We start from the raw sequence: 15,445 nt of genomic DNA, 5'->3' as shown, positions 1-15,445 counted from the left end.
TCTGTATTTCTATGTATACGTATCTTTCTAGCATGACTCAATAGGAATGATTTAAGTAGATTACAGCACTTTCACGTAGAACATTGCAAAAGAGATATCAAATACTAGCCCCTATTAGGTCCTAGATCCTAGTGGAGCTATTAGCCTAGATCCTTGCGAGTCCGACAAGAAACTTTGGTTGTTATATTATGTTGTACGGAGCACATTTAAGCAGCTTCAACAGGAGAAATGCCACGCCTCACATATAGATCCTTTCCTTGCCCCCCCAAAACGTCATTATGGCATCCTCCGATATTATCTCGTGTGCAAACCAAAGGTCTTACTCTACTTTTCATCACTAATCTAACCAGTCTGACACCTATCAACAGGTTTATCAACACAAGTTCAACAACTGGACGCCAATGGACTGGAAAGCTCCCACAACACCAAACATATCCATCAGGCTCATGAGATACTTCGAAGCCAAGGGCTACTCAAGATAAACTTGAAATTTCGCGACGAATCAAGCACCTATCTCACACAACTGATCTCATCCCTGAACAGAAGCCACAACCATGGGTTACCCATCACCCATAGCTCAACACGAGGCTGGTTCTGGGATGTACGGCCTCAATCTACGACAAGAATCGCAAAGTCATCCTCGAATTCGAACCCTTGTTCCTCCCCGGACAATTTGCCAGCACGGTCTGAAACATCTGAATCCTTCCCCTGGCACACAGATTGCAGTTACGAAGAACGTCCACCTAGCTTCTTTGCGCTCCAAGTCCTCCACGCCGATACCTGCGGAGGCGGTACTCTCTCCGTAATGGAGCTAGCCCGCCTCCTGCCGCTGCTCTCAGCCACCGCGCGAAAATATCTGTCCAGGGCCGAATACCGCATTACAGTCCCACCGGAGTTCGTCAAGAGAGACGATCAGCGATCCATTGTTGGTAGTGTTTTGACCAATACGGGTGATGGGCTGCGGTTCCGTGAAGATATCATTACGCCGCTGACGACTAGCGGGGGCGAAGCGTTCGAGGAGCTGAAAAATATGTTGCGGAGCTCCGAGGCCAGATCGCAGACGATCTCACTTTCGCCGCTATTGTTGCCGAGTGGATCGATTGTCTTGGTTGGGAATCGTCGGTGGCTCCATGCCAGGAACGAGGTGCGGGACCCGAAGAGACACTTGAGGAGAGTTCGTTGGGATGCCAGACCATTTGTGGAGTCACGGTAATACGGTAATTTATTTAAATATTGTGAGCCAAGCTCGTATTTTTAAGTATATCTTTTTTTCAGCTGTCAATATTTGTGGATCTCATAGTTATGGCTTTAGCCATCTTGTATCATTCTCTAGTAAAAAAAGGCCCCCCCCCCAATTTAAAGATAATTCTGGGTCAATGGTATCTAACAGAGACAATAAATTTAAAAACTATATTAAATATCATTATTTGGGGGAGGAAAAAGAGGTAACACCAAAGGTGCTGATAGTGAACTTCTACTACAGAACGACGTAAACTTGACAAGTTGACAAGCGAAAAGCCGGAAATAAACATATCACCATTTGATTGTAGCCTCGGGAGAACAGGTCAGAGCTATTATCAGAAGGATATATAGGGGTGACGCATGTTTTGAAAGGTAGCTGCCAACACGATCCATGCTTGTCTTTCAACCAGTGAACGGATGGTTCTCATGTAATATTTTCAATTCAAGTCTACAAGAATAGTAGTAAGGCAGAAAAAGCCTAAAATGTGCAGAGGACCTTCCTATCTATCACCAGGGATCATACGTGTGAACTTTCCCTCTAGAAACCCAGCCTGGGAGTCATTGGAGAAGCATGTTTCTAGAGCCTTCTCATCAACATTAAAGGAGACTACTACAGCCACGGATAAGCCACACAGAGTGCAATTACTTGGAGCAAAGTGCACAAAGCTTCCAAATACTTCCACCTGGATACGACACGTTACTCCTCAATGCGTTGTTAATTGACATGGCTGCCAACCATGACATTCTGATCTGATATTCGATCATCTTATGGTCATATTAGTACAGGATATATCTCTCCTGTAAAAGATTGCAATATCAACCTAATAAGAGAGCTGCGCAGCGTGTCAGACCGACTCGTGACACTGCGTTGCACACGCCGCCACTTGCATGGATATATGGTAGCGATTGGGGTTTAGCGGTGCCACGGTGCCAGCATGCCCCGGTGACCCTAGACGCGGTCAATAATATCGCATTGCTACACTCGTCAACAGAGTATTGGCGGTTAGTTGGCCTCAATAACCCATGATAAAGTTCTGTAAGCATCCGCTGAGCTGCGAGGAGCCGGCCAAATGCGAACTAACCGAGTAATGTGGAATACACTGTTCGCTTCGGGTATAGTGAGACCAAAACTGGCGGTCAATATTGCTTTCCAGGTTGGGCTCGTTAGAGGGGAGATGTTTGCCATGAAGCAGGGATTGCGGATACGCGATTGGAGATTGGGTCGTTACTGCCATGAACTATCGACATGTCTAAAATGTCGGCGACTTGACCCTGAAACATTTCCGATAATCTTGTAGCGTCCCATACTCATAGCGTCATTTTGCACTTGAGGGGGATATATTACCTCAACGCGGCTGACGGAGATGCAACTTTACCCCTGAGCCAACCATCCCTATCGCGATGCGGGTGTGTCGATATTAAAAGACTAGCATAATCATACTAGCGCCGAATTATGGCTTGCAGGAACAAGGATCGGTGAAAATCAGAAGCCAGTCTGGGGTGTAAGGGGCTGGCGCCAATATAAGTTTCACGGAGAACGAATAGAACTCAGACGAAGTCCGAGCCCTAAGCGCCCACAGCCTATCATTTTAGCTTCGAGTTTACTTTCTTGCAGCCCTAAGCTGACTTGTAATACCAAGTTCATTTCTAGCGCTATTGACGATCCCATATCACGATACCCGGTCTATAAGATCCGTGGAAGCTTCCTAGCCAACAATATATCGGGAGGGTGCTGCTAAATTGGGTTTCTTTCTTTGCCTTGATTCCAGCCCAACTTTCTAGATGTCTTTCTCGGCGAAGACGGAAATATGTATATATACTCCAATTCAATCGCACCTTAGAGAGAATAGAATCACCCAGAGACCAACTCAAGATACAAAACAAGCGTTAGCAAACCCATCTACAAGCACCTGGTCACCCAAAACAAACTATCTACTCTTTTACCCAAACAACCACCCACTATGCCGTCCTCTACAAAGAAGACAGTGTATGCTGATACCACCGGAATGGGCAGCTGGGCCGAATTTCCAGACGGCGTCGAGGCTCATAAACTCGGCACATGCTCTGTCACGGCAATTGTCAACGAGGGAGGCTTTTTGCTCTCTAACACTTCCTCAGACGGGTTTAGGGAGATCCCTGCCGTACACAGTCTGTGTGACATCTATGAAAAGAACAAATGGTTATTCGGCAACAAGGATGTGAATGTGTGGATTGTGTACGCCCAGGAAAACGCCAATAAAGGACAGGAGATTAAGTCCTCTATGCGGAGAATCCGGCCTACTCGTGTCTTCGAGCAGGTGTATAACGGGGAGTCTTTCATGAAACCGCCTAGTGAAGAAGGTGCTCAGGTTTGCCTGAAGCTGATAGGTGGGACTGTCGTGGCTACTTTGCGGCGGCAAGATGGAGGTGGGTGTCCTATTCGGCTTTCTGGGGATGGGACAACTGTGGTGTGCCCATAGAGAGTGGGAGCAGGTTTGGGCGAGGATGGAGTTGGGGTTTGGAATTGAATATCTATTTGATTGGTGTTTGGAAGGGTGCTTTTATATCTAAGTGATTGGAGTTTACGAATTGAACTACCTGCTTTTCAAAACTAAGATTGATACAATAGCTTGAAAGAGCTAGTAAATTGAGACATATTTCACAACAAATAGTTGTGATACCTGAGAAACACCTCGCTACATGCAGCTTAGCAATGGGAATGAGAAAAACAGCAAGTGAAAAATCATTCAGGGTGAGCTTCCACCTTCCCCTTTGCAACCTCAGACCAGTTTGTGCTCAGCGATGTTCCCTGGCTTTCGGTGTAGCTCTTGATCATAGCCCGACGTGTCTCCGGGTCAGCGCCAGCATACAGCTTCTTGAAGAACCCGTCGACAGCATCACCACCTTCGCCATCTGATACATCAGATGCATCTCCATCATCCCCTGCCTTGTCCTTTTGTTTCTTCCCAGTGAGTGAGGATGCTACCTTGTCCCAATCCTTGGTTCCGTGGCGTGACGAGGTGGGGTAAGAAGGGCCCGCGGTAGCTGGCGCCTGTTGTGCGGCTGGACGGTCGGTGATCTCAGTGGGGTTAGTGGCTGAGCCTTCGAGAGCACTCCATTTCTGGCCGGCTGTCTTCTTTCGCAGAGTGAGTTCAATTTTAGTGCCCTTGACTGAAACCTTGGATTCAGCGGGATTGATAGCTGCATAGAGCGGGTCGAGGGTGAAGTCGTATTCAGAGCCAGATGGGAGGGGGAATTGCAGCGAGACCTTTTGCAGAATTAGTTTCAAATCCAAAAAAGGTCGGGCAGGAGAATACATACCAAAGCTTCTTCCATTTCGACTACGACACTGTCCTGTGGAATTCCCTTGACATAAAGAGTCACAACCACGGAGTCCTGTGACTGATACCACTCATGGCGAACCTTCTCCTGGGCAGCAGGAGTAGCCGTAGCACTGGTGTTTGAGTTTTGGATTCGACCAGCCAAAGCAGCCTCGGTTGCAGATAGGGTTGAACCTCCCGATAGCTCAGGCTCAGGCTGCTGCGAGGCTCCGGTCACCTCCACGTTGTTGCCAGCCTTGAGGGCCTTCCATTGAGCCTTCACCTCATCTCCAGTGGGAACGTAAGTAGAAGATGGGAACTCGGCAACAGACACAGTGCACTTCGGATCATCCTTAGGCAACTCTGCCAGCTTGCGTTGAAGTTTGGCGGTCCAGATTGGCATCTGGGCGCTGTAATTGTTTCGGGGACCTCCCCATCCGGATCCCGGTCCTCCCATGGCAGCCTGGACCTGCTCCGATTTATTCTCTGGGACTTTCTCGCTCTTGGTTTTCTTCGCAATGATGTTAAACACAAATTCTGCATCTCCATACCGCTCAAGTTGGTAGAGGGATACGGCGCGGCGCATCTGAGCAGAGAGGATCAGTTCACGGTTTCCACGCTCTTTGGCGAGCTGGAGCGCAATTTCGGCATCGTTGAGTGCGGCCTGATAGTTGGGTCCACCATCGGCGGGCTTGAGGCGCGAATAGGCAGTTGATCGCGAGATGTAGTATGCCGGAGCGCGGGGTAGCTCGCTCAGGGCGTGGGTGTAGTGCTCAATAGCAACAGGGTATTTGGATTCGGCAGAAGCCTTGTCACCCTGGGATGCAGCATTCATAATGATGGTATCGATGTCTACCTCTGGAGAAAAACTGTACGTGAGATCGAGCGTGAAGGGAGCAATGAGCCGCATTGGCCCAAGCTCCTGTGGATCAATCATTTTGGAGAGATCACGTGACATTGAGTGTATGAGGGGAAGATGAAGGGGGAAATAGAAGGAGAAAAAGGAGAGAGAGAAAGGGGAAGAGATTGTATAACAAACGCAGTACTATGCGCGTCAATACGTCAATTGAATAGATGAATAGACCCATTCATTGTTAATTAAGTACATAAGCGGGAGACATTATTTCCCTTAATAGTTTACACGAGCTCTGCATTTCCGAATTTCTTACTATACAAGCCCAAGGCACGAATAGGCCAGTAGAACTTGTAGTTGGGATATGAAATCATGCTAGAAAGAATGTCAATAAATCAAATCCAAAATAAGATCAGGAACAGTTTAGACTTACCAAGACTGGTTGAATACACCCTCAATCGCCTCTTGCAGCCACTCGCCATTCTGCTGCTGGCGAGACATCAATAGCCTAATGCCTCTCTCCAACGGTTCTTTGTGCGGGTAGCCCGCCTCCATAAGCCCAAGAAGAGACCAGGCAGTCTGACACACCTGGGACTTCTCGTGCTGAACATACTGATGGGTTGCGCTACTAAGATATGACTCGCCCCAGCCACCATCGGCCCGCTGCTTCTCGATCAGGAAGTCACAGCCCCGACGAGAGTCGGCGCTCGTTTCGTATGTCTCGCCGACACTGGCCAGACTTTCGAGGGCGAAGAGCGCTGCGTAGGTGAAGCAAATACCCCAAGAGCCATACCAGCTACCATCAGCACGCTGTACGTGCTTGATGTGACCGACAGCCTTCTGCTTCGCGACGCGGATTTCGTCAGCGCGATAATTGGGGTAGAATTTGCTGAAGAGTGAAAGAGCCGTGACAGATGCCGTTGTGCACTCGGGGTGGTCATAGCTGATCATGATTCCGCCGAACACCTCGGCGGCATTGAGCCACTCAACCTTGGGTGAGGCGCGGGTAATTTCGTACTCGGAGAAGCCGCCGCTTGGGTTTTGCATGAGCAAAAGACAGTCGACAGCGTCCTTCAACCGTTGTTCTGAGATCAGCTTAGGGAAGCCGTGCATCTCCTGCAGCTGAAGTGTTGACCGGAGACCCTCAGCGGTGCAATCGCTAACTGTGTAGCCCTGGTCCTTGGTGCTGAAGGGCCAAGCGCCCTTACGGTGTTGACGGTAGCCTTTTTCCTGGTCTGGCACGTTCTCTCGTAATTGATGGTCGTCAAGGAACTCGAGAGCTTTTGTCAACATCGGCCGCCATTTGGGCTCATCGGCGAAACCAGCGACGACAATCGCCTGGGTGATGAAGGCCGTGTCCCAAACTTGCACGCCATTGGTGCCATTTGCGAGCATACCCTCTCCCTTTACCCACATATAGTCGTTCAACCGCTCCCTGTGTTGGCGGACGGAGTAACTGTCAGGGCCGTCGTGGACAAAGCAAGCCACCATGTTCATTGGATTGTTGACGGGACCCAGCCCCGCATATTTGGTATTTTCGTCTTCCATGCGAATCAATTCCCAGGTCCAGTCCTCAGCCCGCTTGATAATACTGGGGTGTCGAAGGTAAGGATTCCAGACCCGAACCAGCACTTCATTGGCTGCATTCAGCAGCCACGTCTTGGGGTAATAATTGTCTACCTCGTGAATCGAATTGCGATGCGCAGCAAAATCCACAGAGCTGTACGGCTGGGTGTATAGCTCTTCGCGCAGCTGTCTTGTCAAGTCGTCTAGAGGGTGAGACCATTGCTTAGACCACAGCCAAGACATTGGGAGGAACACCTGGCGCATATGAATCCACCACCGCCAAGGAGCAAAAGGAACCCAGTCGGGAAGAAGCCTATATAGTCAGTTAATCAAAGAGGGGCTGTAGCTGTTGCAATGCGCGAACTAACCAAATCTCAGGTGGAACTGGGTTGACGCCCTCCCATTCCATCACCCCCAGGATACTGAGCCAGAATTTAGCCCAATGAGGACCGTAGATGGCACCTCCAAACTTATGCAGAAGGCCCCGGGCTTTGATCATGCGCGGGTCCTCTTGGCTGACACCGACCAAGCGTAGTGCAACATAATTCATACAAGTACCAAAGACGGAGCTGTGGCCTTCAATGTGTAGACCCCATCCACCGTCCTCTGGGTGTTGACGGGCAAATAGATAACGCTTGATCTCCGTTGCATACTCAGGGGGGATAGGGGTATGGGTCACATAGTAAGTGATCAAGATACCCGGTAGCAAAAACATGGGACCACCGTACTCGCAGGCCCAGTTTCCCGGCTCCAATTGCAGATGTGAGAAGAATGAAAGCCCATTCTCAGCGGCTTTCAATGGTGTCTTGGCCTCTGGCAGCTCGGGAAGACCCTACAATGCGCCGTTAGAATTGGATGGAATTTTATTTTTTGTTGTCAATTGAGGGGGGTTCAAATACCGTTGGCAATCCCAAGTGATATTTATCAGCTATTGACTGCGGCCACTCTTGGTTTTCCACATCAGATTCGAGATATCGCCATGTTTGACGACCTTCCTCATCGACCAATCGCCAGCGCGAGTAGTCGGTCTTAAGATCTCCATTGGCATCTGGGGTGAGATGACCTTCCGCTGGTGTTCTCCATGGCCCAATATGGGGATTAGAAGACATGATCTGAGGCAATGGGTCGTTTTCTAGTAAAGACAATAAAAAGCAGCTTGGAGAGAGTTGTCGAGTGGAAACCGGGGAAGCTTAGTCATCAGTATCACACCTGCGGTGTAGAATGAAGAATGTTTGCATGTGATGCGAGGCAGACAAATTGATTGGAAAGAGAAGATGAAGGAGGAAGAGGATGTCAAGGATGTTCTAAGAGACTGCGGCCCCTGGTCTAAGAAGTTGTGGTGTGGTGGGTGTGGTGGGCGTGGTATGGTCCGGCGTTTCCTCTCTATACGAGAACTCCAAATGTCAACGAAAACAGAAAGGATACTCAATTAAATTAAAAGAAACTGTTGGGCATATAGATACTGACATAAATAAATTCTAGATATAATGAGAGGGAAAGGAAGGGAATCTTATATAGTAACCAATTCCTAACCTCTATAGATGATCGAGTCATAGTATTAATCCAGATAGTTACAACATAGTACATTATGTATGTATTTATAATATTTACGTTGTTTAACGCAAAATTATGCTATCGGAAAATATCATGGAAGCTCGTTGTGCCTATCGTGGTCCACCGGTAGGTATGGGCATCTACTCTCTTGTCCTTCAACCCCATCACCTCACCTTGCCCAAATCTCCCCCAATGGCAATGACCGAGCCATCTACTATCAACACTTTGAAAATAGATGACGGTCGAGATCCTTCGGTCCAAGAATTCATCAACAATACGCTCGCATCCCTCATCCACGGACTCTCACAGTCCCCGGCCGAGGCCAACCTCTCTATCACCCTCAAGCGCAGAGCCAGCCCGATTGCTTGCATCATCAACCCCATTACTGGAGCATTGGAAGCGAGTCCGAGAGTTGAGACACACAGAAAATACTCTTGGCCAGGAAAGACGGCACACGAGGCCTGGAAATTTAGTAAGATCTTTCCTTTGCCATAGTCCGAAACCACCTGGGCATTCTTCCTGGATGACAAACTGACCGAGTCTGCGCTTTTGATAGCCGTCATCCTTCGAATCCTAGCTATATTGGACCAAGCCATTCGAACGGGTCAGCTAATCTCCAAGAGGTGAGCTGGCAATGTCCACGAACTAGTCTGGAAGGTATGCTGAACACACCCTCACAATCACCAGAGACATATACTATATCGACCCGGAATTCTTCCGCATGCAGAGTACCGTGGATCGCATTGTCGATGACCTGGCATACACCATCGGAGTGAACAGAACGGCATTGAATGTGGTTTGTGCTGCCAAATCGTCGGGTATTATAGCACTGGAAGGCCAGACTGCTGACATCGTACATGACTTGCTAGGAAGCGGCAGCAAAAGGACTGGTAATGGGAGAGTTCCGGTTGATTCGTGGCTCTCATATTTTGATCGATGTGCATTCTGCCATCGAGGATAGCTTGATTCCTCGCATAGAGGAGGGAGACGTGGTTGACATTTCACGGGTCCGCTGGGTACTGATCATCGAAAAAGAGGTATGAAGCATGGTGAGACCACACTTGAAGCAGCAGTACGCTGAGTCCCTGTCCACAGGCAGTCTTCCACCGGCTTGCGCGAATAAGTTACCACACCAGAGCCCTAGCCGGAGCAGGAATTATGGTCACGGTAAGCTGCATCTCTGTTCTAGCATACTCAGTCCGAAAAACAAACAACAAACTCAACGATGCTCGAACAGGGCAAAGGATACCCCGATTTCATGACACGAACGTTCCTGCGCGCAATGTCAGACTCCGTGTCCAGCCAAAGCAGACATCAGCCCCGTTTCTATGCCCTCACCGACGGAGATCCTCATGGCATGGCCATCATGTCGACGTACAAGTTCGGCTCGGCGGCACATTTGCACCAAAATGCTCGGCTCAGTATGCCGAGGCTGCAGTGGCTGGGTCTTCGAGTGACAGATATCATAGCAGTTCCGGAGGTACTTGGTGACACGGCTCTTCTTTCGTTGACGACGCGAGACCGCAAGAAAATCATGGCTATGCTTCGGAACAGTCCTGTCTGGGCGAGTGATGGACCGGAACCAGAGTGGCGTGCTGAGTTGCAACGGATGCTGGTTTTGAACCTGAAGGCGGAGATTGAGATCTTGTATGGATGCCCAGGGGGTTTGGAGGGGTGGATTAACCGGAGGATGTTTCGGCAGGAGTAAGATGGCGCGCGATTTGTATATCTAGGGAGGTATAGACGGATAGACCAAATGGAATAAAGACAGGAACGATATACCATAGTACTTGCCGCAGATCTCCATATCGAAACAGATGCTAGATGCAAGATTTATCAAGTCATAGAAGACGAGAGAACGGCTATTGAAATAATTGCATGTATTTCATCCGCTATCATAATGCGAGGATAAGAATGCACTGTACAGACCGAGGAGCCATCGCATCTCCAAATCATGCAAAAAAAGAAGAAACCCTTGAACGCCAGTCATCAAATCTTGACTTTCGCGCGGCACAAGCAGACCATATTGACAGTCATCCACCTGCGCAGCAGCGAGAGAACATTGGCATTCACCCACAACCCAGCCAGGCTCACAGACCCAGACCCTTCTTCACCTCGTCCCTAACCTTCTGCTCATACTCAGATCTCCGCTCGCGCCACATCTTAGCAGCCTCAACATTGGCCGGGCTCTCGTCATTCGGCTCAGCCAGCATACTCATAACAGAGATGAGGATCTTCTCGACGCTCTGGATGGGCGACCAGCGCTCCGAAGCATGTTCGTAGTGGTTTGGGTCATCGCCAGGGGGATGAAGGATGGAGATGCAGACGGTTCCGTTGGGATAGACTATAAACCAAAGTCGTCAGTAAGATGTTTGCCATTGTGTATTGTGCAACGCAAGCAAGTAGCCAGGCGCAAGTCACTCCCGAGGTGTCTCGGTCACGTACCGTTGGGGTGCCACACGCCACCGCCGATAAACTTCATCGTGGGCGGGCTCAGGGGGTAGTCTCTTGGGAATTTCAGTTCCGCTGCGAAGACGCCGCCCTCGAAGGGGGTTTCCTCTGGGCCCTGGATCAGGGCTTCCCAGTAAAACATGTCATCTTCGGAGATGGGGCCTGCGGTGATACCCTCTGGTGGGTTGGTGGAGAGGTTCTTGTATTCGTGGAAAAGGCGCTTCTGGGCGACGGAGGACGCCATTTTTGCGGTTTAATTGATTCAAATGCGAAATGCGATGGCAATGCTGAGGTGATTGTCTGCGGGGGCTTTGGGTGGGATGGGTGGGGATGGAATAATTCCGGGGCGGTGGACAAAGCGTGGCGATGCCGTCAGGGGAACCTGGGTTTAGGGCAGATATGGGAAAATGCTGAAGTGAATGGTGAAATTTCTCATTTTAAGAGCAAATATTACATCTAAATTGTTAATCTTATAGTACAGAAACTAGCCCTCTATCACCAGTCAAAATAATCACCCCCGTCACCCCCATCACCAATGTCACCTCCATCACCCCAAGGGTCATCTTTACCCCAAGGGTCTTCAGGTTCATCCTGGAAGCCCTTTGGGTCCCGGTCCACCGAATCCGATGCTGGGGCATTTGGATCGGTTGGATCGGTTGTGTTGCCCCTATGCATTGCTTCATACCCAGCCATTGCACCTGCGGTGGTAGCGCCTCCAACCATACCATTTGGCATACCACCGGTGGTTCCAACTCGCTCAAGAGTTCCTCCAGCAACTCCACCAATGGCCCCGGCTTCACCAGCGGCACCGCCTCCTGCAGCTGCACCGCCAGCGGGAGCCTGGCCGCCCATAAACGGCATCGGAACGCCAAACATACCATGGCCGTGTTGGCGGCTGAAGTAATCGAAATCAATGCTTACAGCTGTAGCCAACATAACAGCACGTTGGTCGAGGGTCATACCTAAACCTTTGTTGCTGGGTGATGTCTCGGTGCCGAGAGCAGCGGAATCCATTCGCATTGCGTAGACACCAGTATCAGTGAAGATTTCGCGAGCAAAGCCTGCGAAATTGCGATTGACGGATCCAATTAACTGATTGTCTGCTGATTTCAGGGAGAAATCCCATGATAGGAAGGGCTCATCAACGTAAGCAAATTGATTGAATTGGCCCTGGTCTTGATCGGGTTTTCGCACCAGCTCCATCTGCTGTGCTCGTGATAAACCGGAGTCGGATAGCGAGACATCATGGGTGCCCATGTCTGTCTCCGGGTTGGGGGACTGGTGATGGGTGAAGAGATTGTACTTTCGCCGCAAAGGTGCCCACTGCTGCTGCGCTTCGCCAATAACTCTCATTTGACCGAGAGCAAGTGGGGATATTCTTGCGCTTGAACTGGTGCCAGGTTCAATGACAGAACCAGGTGTGGTGCTTTGAAGAGAGGTGGATGCCGAGGAAGCATTTGGCGTTTTCTCAAGAGGATCATAGACGTGAATTCGGGAGTTGATCCAAGAGAAGGGACGATTGAACTGCGATGGTCAGCCAAACGGGAATCACACCAAAATATAGCCATTTCATGAACTTACTCGAAGGACTTCATTTTCGTTTCGGTCAAATACATGTGTCACGAAACTTCGGTGGGTGTGCAACCATTGCCGTGCCATTGTATTTACCAATCCCTTATCCTGTTCTACCATATATCCAATGTGGTTTCCCAGTGCATCCATGATGACATACTTATTCGCTTGTTCAAATCCACTGAGGCAGTCAGTACACATGTTTCTCTAAAATGGGTACTTGTCCAGCACTCACATCAGAACATTCATCATCTCGAGTTGTCTTTGTACAACTATTCCCGAGTTTGCCAGTATCGAAATTGCCGGGTGGGTTTCTTTAAGGACACCTCGAGGATCTTCGGGTAGGTAAACGGGAGAAAGTAGAGTATTTTGCGAAGGGTCGTAATTGGGATTCGTGGCATCTTGGGACTCGGGGGCGGCAGGTTCATGCTGCTGCGGGGGTTCAGCTTTCCTCGAAGTTGGTATGAGATTTGGCTTTTTTATGCTATCGCGAGGACCGCGCGGAGATGCATGACTTCTGAAGCTTGAAAGAGCTCGAGTCTGAGGTGGTGTCCACTGCTTTTGCAGGTATCGGAGCCTTAAACCCCACATGATAGTTGAGAGAGACTAAACTAGCCTAGAGACAAGGACTGAGGCAAAATGTTGGTGGAATGCGAAGTTGGTAAGTAGTCCGAACACTCCACTGAGAGGCTCAGAGACTGATGACGGAACCTTGGAGGTCACGGAGATAATCGGAGATAGCAAGGGCAATAGTTTTGTAGATCATTTACTCTTACTTGGAATATACGTTCTTAGTTTTGATATTCAGCGTATCTTGGATGTAGTTTTCTACTCGGTCATGTTCTATTACTTATTATTGTTACTGATATAAGCTTTTCTGAGCTTAGAAAACGTACATCAAGTCACTTTGTGTGCATATGCATAGCATAGTACTCCGTAGACTACGTTGGCATGTCGCAGGTAAAATTTCCAGGCTTTGTATGGACATATATGCAGTTCGTTTCCATATACGAGGTAAGCTTTCTAATTTTTGAGCAGGTATAGGCATGTCCAAAAAGATTCAAAGTAAACCTATCGGGTCAATCCGTCCAGCGGCACCAAGCTCCACGACTTGACCTCATAAACCATCGGCAGCTGTATGCAGTTCTTATATGATAAAACAAAGATCATAGACCCAGTCCTCACAAAAGACCCTTGCGAGCCAATTCGATTTTCCGCGCAGCTTCGCCTGCCTTGAACCCTCCCTTCGACACACAAACAGCACTTCCTTCTCCAAGTTCGACCTTCTCCTCAACATCAGGGTGAGGACATGGGCAATGGTGTGGGAAGTGGACACAAGCAAGAGTTCCGGGGCAAAGGTAGTTGTCGCATTGTGCTGCGAGAGACCATGGTAGTCAGTTATGTGGTCTCGAGAGCAATGTGGACTTGCGACAGCATGTTCTCAATAATAAAATATTTTGAATCTTACCTCCACTCCACATCTGCTGATACCGATCGCTGTCACTAGGAGCGTTCTGCGACCGCTGTTGTTGGCGCTGTTGCTGCTCGCCGCCTCCGAACATCTGGTCGAAGAAGTTGAATTGGGCCTGGGCGACAGAGACGAGAAGGAGAAGAGCCCAGAGGGCTTGGCGCCAGCTCTGCAACATATTTCAAATAAACACACCGGCAGTAAATGAATAATGATCAGGTATTTGTATAGACAGTAGAACGAGTTCAAGTGGTGTATAGATGAAGCCAGTTTACGGGTACACACGTGACGCCAAGCCTGATCTCCGGACGAAAAACTTCCCCTTTGGAGCTTCACGATCTACACCTCCAAACAACCCAATTACAAGCCACCATGTTCAAGCCGCGAGTGCTAACGCCCCTGCGGGCACTGGAGCGAGCCTTTACCCCGACAATCCGGTCGACACCCACGCAATCGCAATCTCTCCTGCGCACCCTCTCCGCAACATCCACATTCCCGAAAACCACCCCAACACCCTCCCTCTCCCGCGCACTCCTCCCATTCACACAAGTGCGTCACGCCTCGCACGCCTCGCAAGGAACTGCCAATCAACATTCGCGTGATCCGGCCGGTAAGCGTCTCGGAGCTAAGCGCTCGGGCGGCGAGTACGTTGTAACGGGATGCATCATTTTCCGGCAGCGAGGCTCGCTATGGTTCCCCGGTGAGAACTGCGGAATGGGACGGGACCACACAATCTACGCAACACAGTCCGGATACGTCCGCTACTACCTCGACCCGCTGAAGCACTCGAAGCGCCGGTATATCGGAGTTGTTTTCGACAAGGATGAGAAGCTCCCACACCCACGCAATGCGCCTAGCCGGCGCAAGCTGAATATGGCTCCTGTGCCTATGGCAGAACGCGTCGAGGCTCAGTCTGATCTCGTTGCTTCTGTTGATGAGAATGGTGTCCGTGTGACGGATGTCGAAGCTGTCGAGGCTGAGTCTGGCCCGCAGCTGCGCCCCGGTTACATGTACCGTGAGGCTAATTGGGAGATTGGTCGGGCTGCTGAGAAGGCTGGCATCACTGCTATGCCACATGACCGTGGTAACCGTTGGCTGGCGTGGAGAAAGCGTCAGCAGAGAGCTGAGCGCGCTGCTCAGCTCAAGAGTTTGAAGGGCAAGAAGAAGCCCGCCAAGAAATGAGGGCATTTGCCGTGTGCGTGATGTCTTGTTCCAATAACTTCTGGGTTTCTGTAGCGATATGAGGATTTGTATCTGGTGTTCACTGTATTATAGAAAGAGCATTTACTCATCAACCTTCCCACGTGTATTATTCCTTTTTTTCTTCTTTTCATTAGACAGATATTGGCACGGAATTGCCATGTTCAAGCCCAGATTCCATGGCATCCCGAGATATAAAGTATGCCTCCCATACTGAACGTTAACGCGGCCCAACAAAAC

The 15,445-nt window shown here is 49.6% G+C and overlaps 9 protein-coding genes across 9 annotated transcripts; 4 read left to right on the top strand and 5 right to left on the bottom strand.

Annotated features, from left to right (window-relative positions):
- Positions 1-278: 278 nt before the first annotated feature.
- On the top strand, positions 279-1,213 carry N7517_009416 (uncharacterized protein; the record flags this gene model as incomplete). Its single annotated transcript, XM_056727139.1, has 2 exons — positions 279-303; positions 369-1,213. The coding sequence occupies 2 exons, from the start codon at positions 279-281 to the stop codon at positions 1,211-1,213; spliced, it is 870 nt and encodes a 289-aa protein (XP_056575711.1).
- A 1,990-nt stretch (positions 1,214-3,203) lies between these two features.
- Positions 3,204-3,701, top strand: N7517_009415 (uncharacterized protein; the record flags this gene model as incomplete). The annotated part of the gene is made up of 1 exon (XM_056727138.1): positions 3,204-3,701. The coding sequence occupies one exon, from the start codon at positions 3,204-3,206 to the stop codon at positions 3,699-3,701; it is 498 nt and encodes a 165-aa protein (XP_056575710.1).
- A 263-nt stretch (positions 3,702-3,964) lies between these two features.
- Positions 3,965-5,499, bottom strand: N7517_009414 (co-chaperone SGT1; the record flags this gene model as incomplete). Its single annotated transcript, XM_056727137.1, has 2 exons — positions 3,965-4,489; positions 4,543-5,499. The coding sequence occupies 2 exons, from the start codon at positions 5,497-5,499 to the stop codon at positions 3,965-3,967; spliced, it is 1,482 nt and encodes a 493-aa protein (XP_056575709.1).
- Positions 5,500-5,678: 179 nt separating this feature from the next.
- On the bottom strand, positions 5,679-8,069 carry N7517_009413 (terpene cyclase/mutase family protein; the record flags this gene model as incomplete). The annotated part of the gene is made up of 4 exons (XM_056727136.1): positions 5,679-5,769; positions 5,828-7,273; positions 7,329-7,792; positions 7,860-8,069. 4 exons carry the CDS (start codon positions 8,067-8,069, stop codon positions 5,679-5,681), a joined length of 2,211 nt encoding a protein of 736 aa, XP_056575708.1.
- Positions 8,070-8,706: 637 nt separating this feature from the next.
- Positions 8,707-10,222, top strand: N7517_009412 (uncharacterized protein; the record flags this gene model as incomplete). The annotated part of the gene is made up of 6 exons (XM_056727135.1): positions 8,707-8,986; positions 9,071-9,137; positions 9,202-9,310; positions 9,384-9,551; positions 9,610-9,681; positions 9,752-10,222. 6 exons carry the CDS (start codon positions 8,707-8,709, stop codon positions 10,220-10,222), a joined length of 1,167 nt encoding a protein of 388 aa, XP_056575707.1.
- A 382-nt stretch (positions 10,223-10,604) lies between these two features.
- On the bottom strand, positions 10,605-11,209 carry N7517_009411 (E2 ubiquitin-conjugating protein UBC7; the record flags this gene model as incomplete). The annotated part of the gene is made up of 2 exons (XM_056727134.1): positions 10,605-10,858; positions 10,960-11,209. 2 exons carry the CDS (start codon positions 11,207-11,209, stop codon positions 10,605-10,607), a joined length of 504 nt encoding a protein of 167 aa, XP_056575706.1.
- A 251-nt stretch (positions 11,210-11,460) lies between these two features.
- On the bottom strand, positions 11,461-13,128 carry N7517_009410 (scramblase family protein; the record flags this gene model as incomplete). Its single annotated transcript, XM_056727133.1, has 3 exons — positions 11,461-12,489; positions 12,547-12,718; positions 12,773-13,128. The coding sequence occupies 3 exons, from the start codon at positions 13,126-13,128 to the stop codon at positions 11,461-11,463; spliced, it is 1,557 nt and encodes a 518-aa protein (XP_056575705.1).
- A 590-nt stretch (positions 13,129-13,718) lies between these two features.
- lcl2 lies at positions 13,719-14,183 on the bottom strand (the record flags this gene model as incomplete). Its single annotated transcript, XM_056727132.1, has 2 exons — positions 13,719-13,912; positions 14,006-14,183. The coding sequence occupies 2 exons, from the start codon at positions 14,181-14,183 to the stop codon at positions 13,719-13,721; spliced, it is 372 nt and encodes a 123-aa protein (XP_056575704.1).
- Positions 14,184-14,377: 194 nt separating this feature from the next.
- N7517_009408 (mitochondrial 54S ribosomal protein bL27m) lies at positions 14,378-15,187 on the top strand (the record flags this gene model as incomplete). The annotated part of the gene is made up of 1 exon (XM_056727131.1): positions 14,378-15,187. One exon carries the CDS (start codon positions 14,378-14,380, stop codon positions 15,185-15,187), a length of 810 nt encoding a protein of 269 aa, XP_056575703.1.
- Between the last annotated feature and the right edge of the window lie 258 nt (positions 15,188-15,445).

The sequence above is a fragment of the Penicillium concentricum genome, assembly GCF_028827145.1.
Source record: "Penicillium concentricum strain IBT 3081 chromosome Unknown utg000004l_segment0_segment0, whole genome shotgun sequence".
NCBI lineage: Eukaryota > Fungi > Ascomycota > Eurotiomycetes > Eurotiales > Aspergillaceae > Penicillium > Penicillium concentricum.
This window is presented reverse-complemented; position numbering and strand designations above follow the sequence as displayed.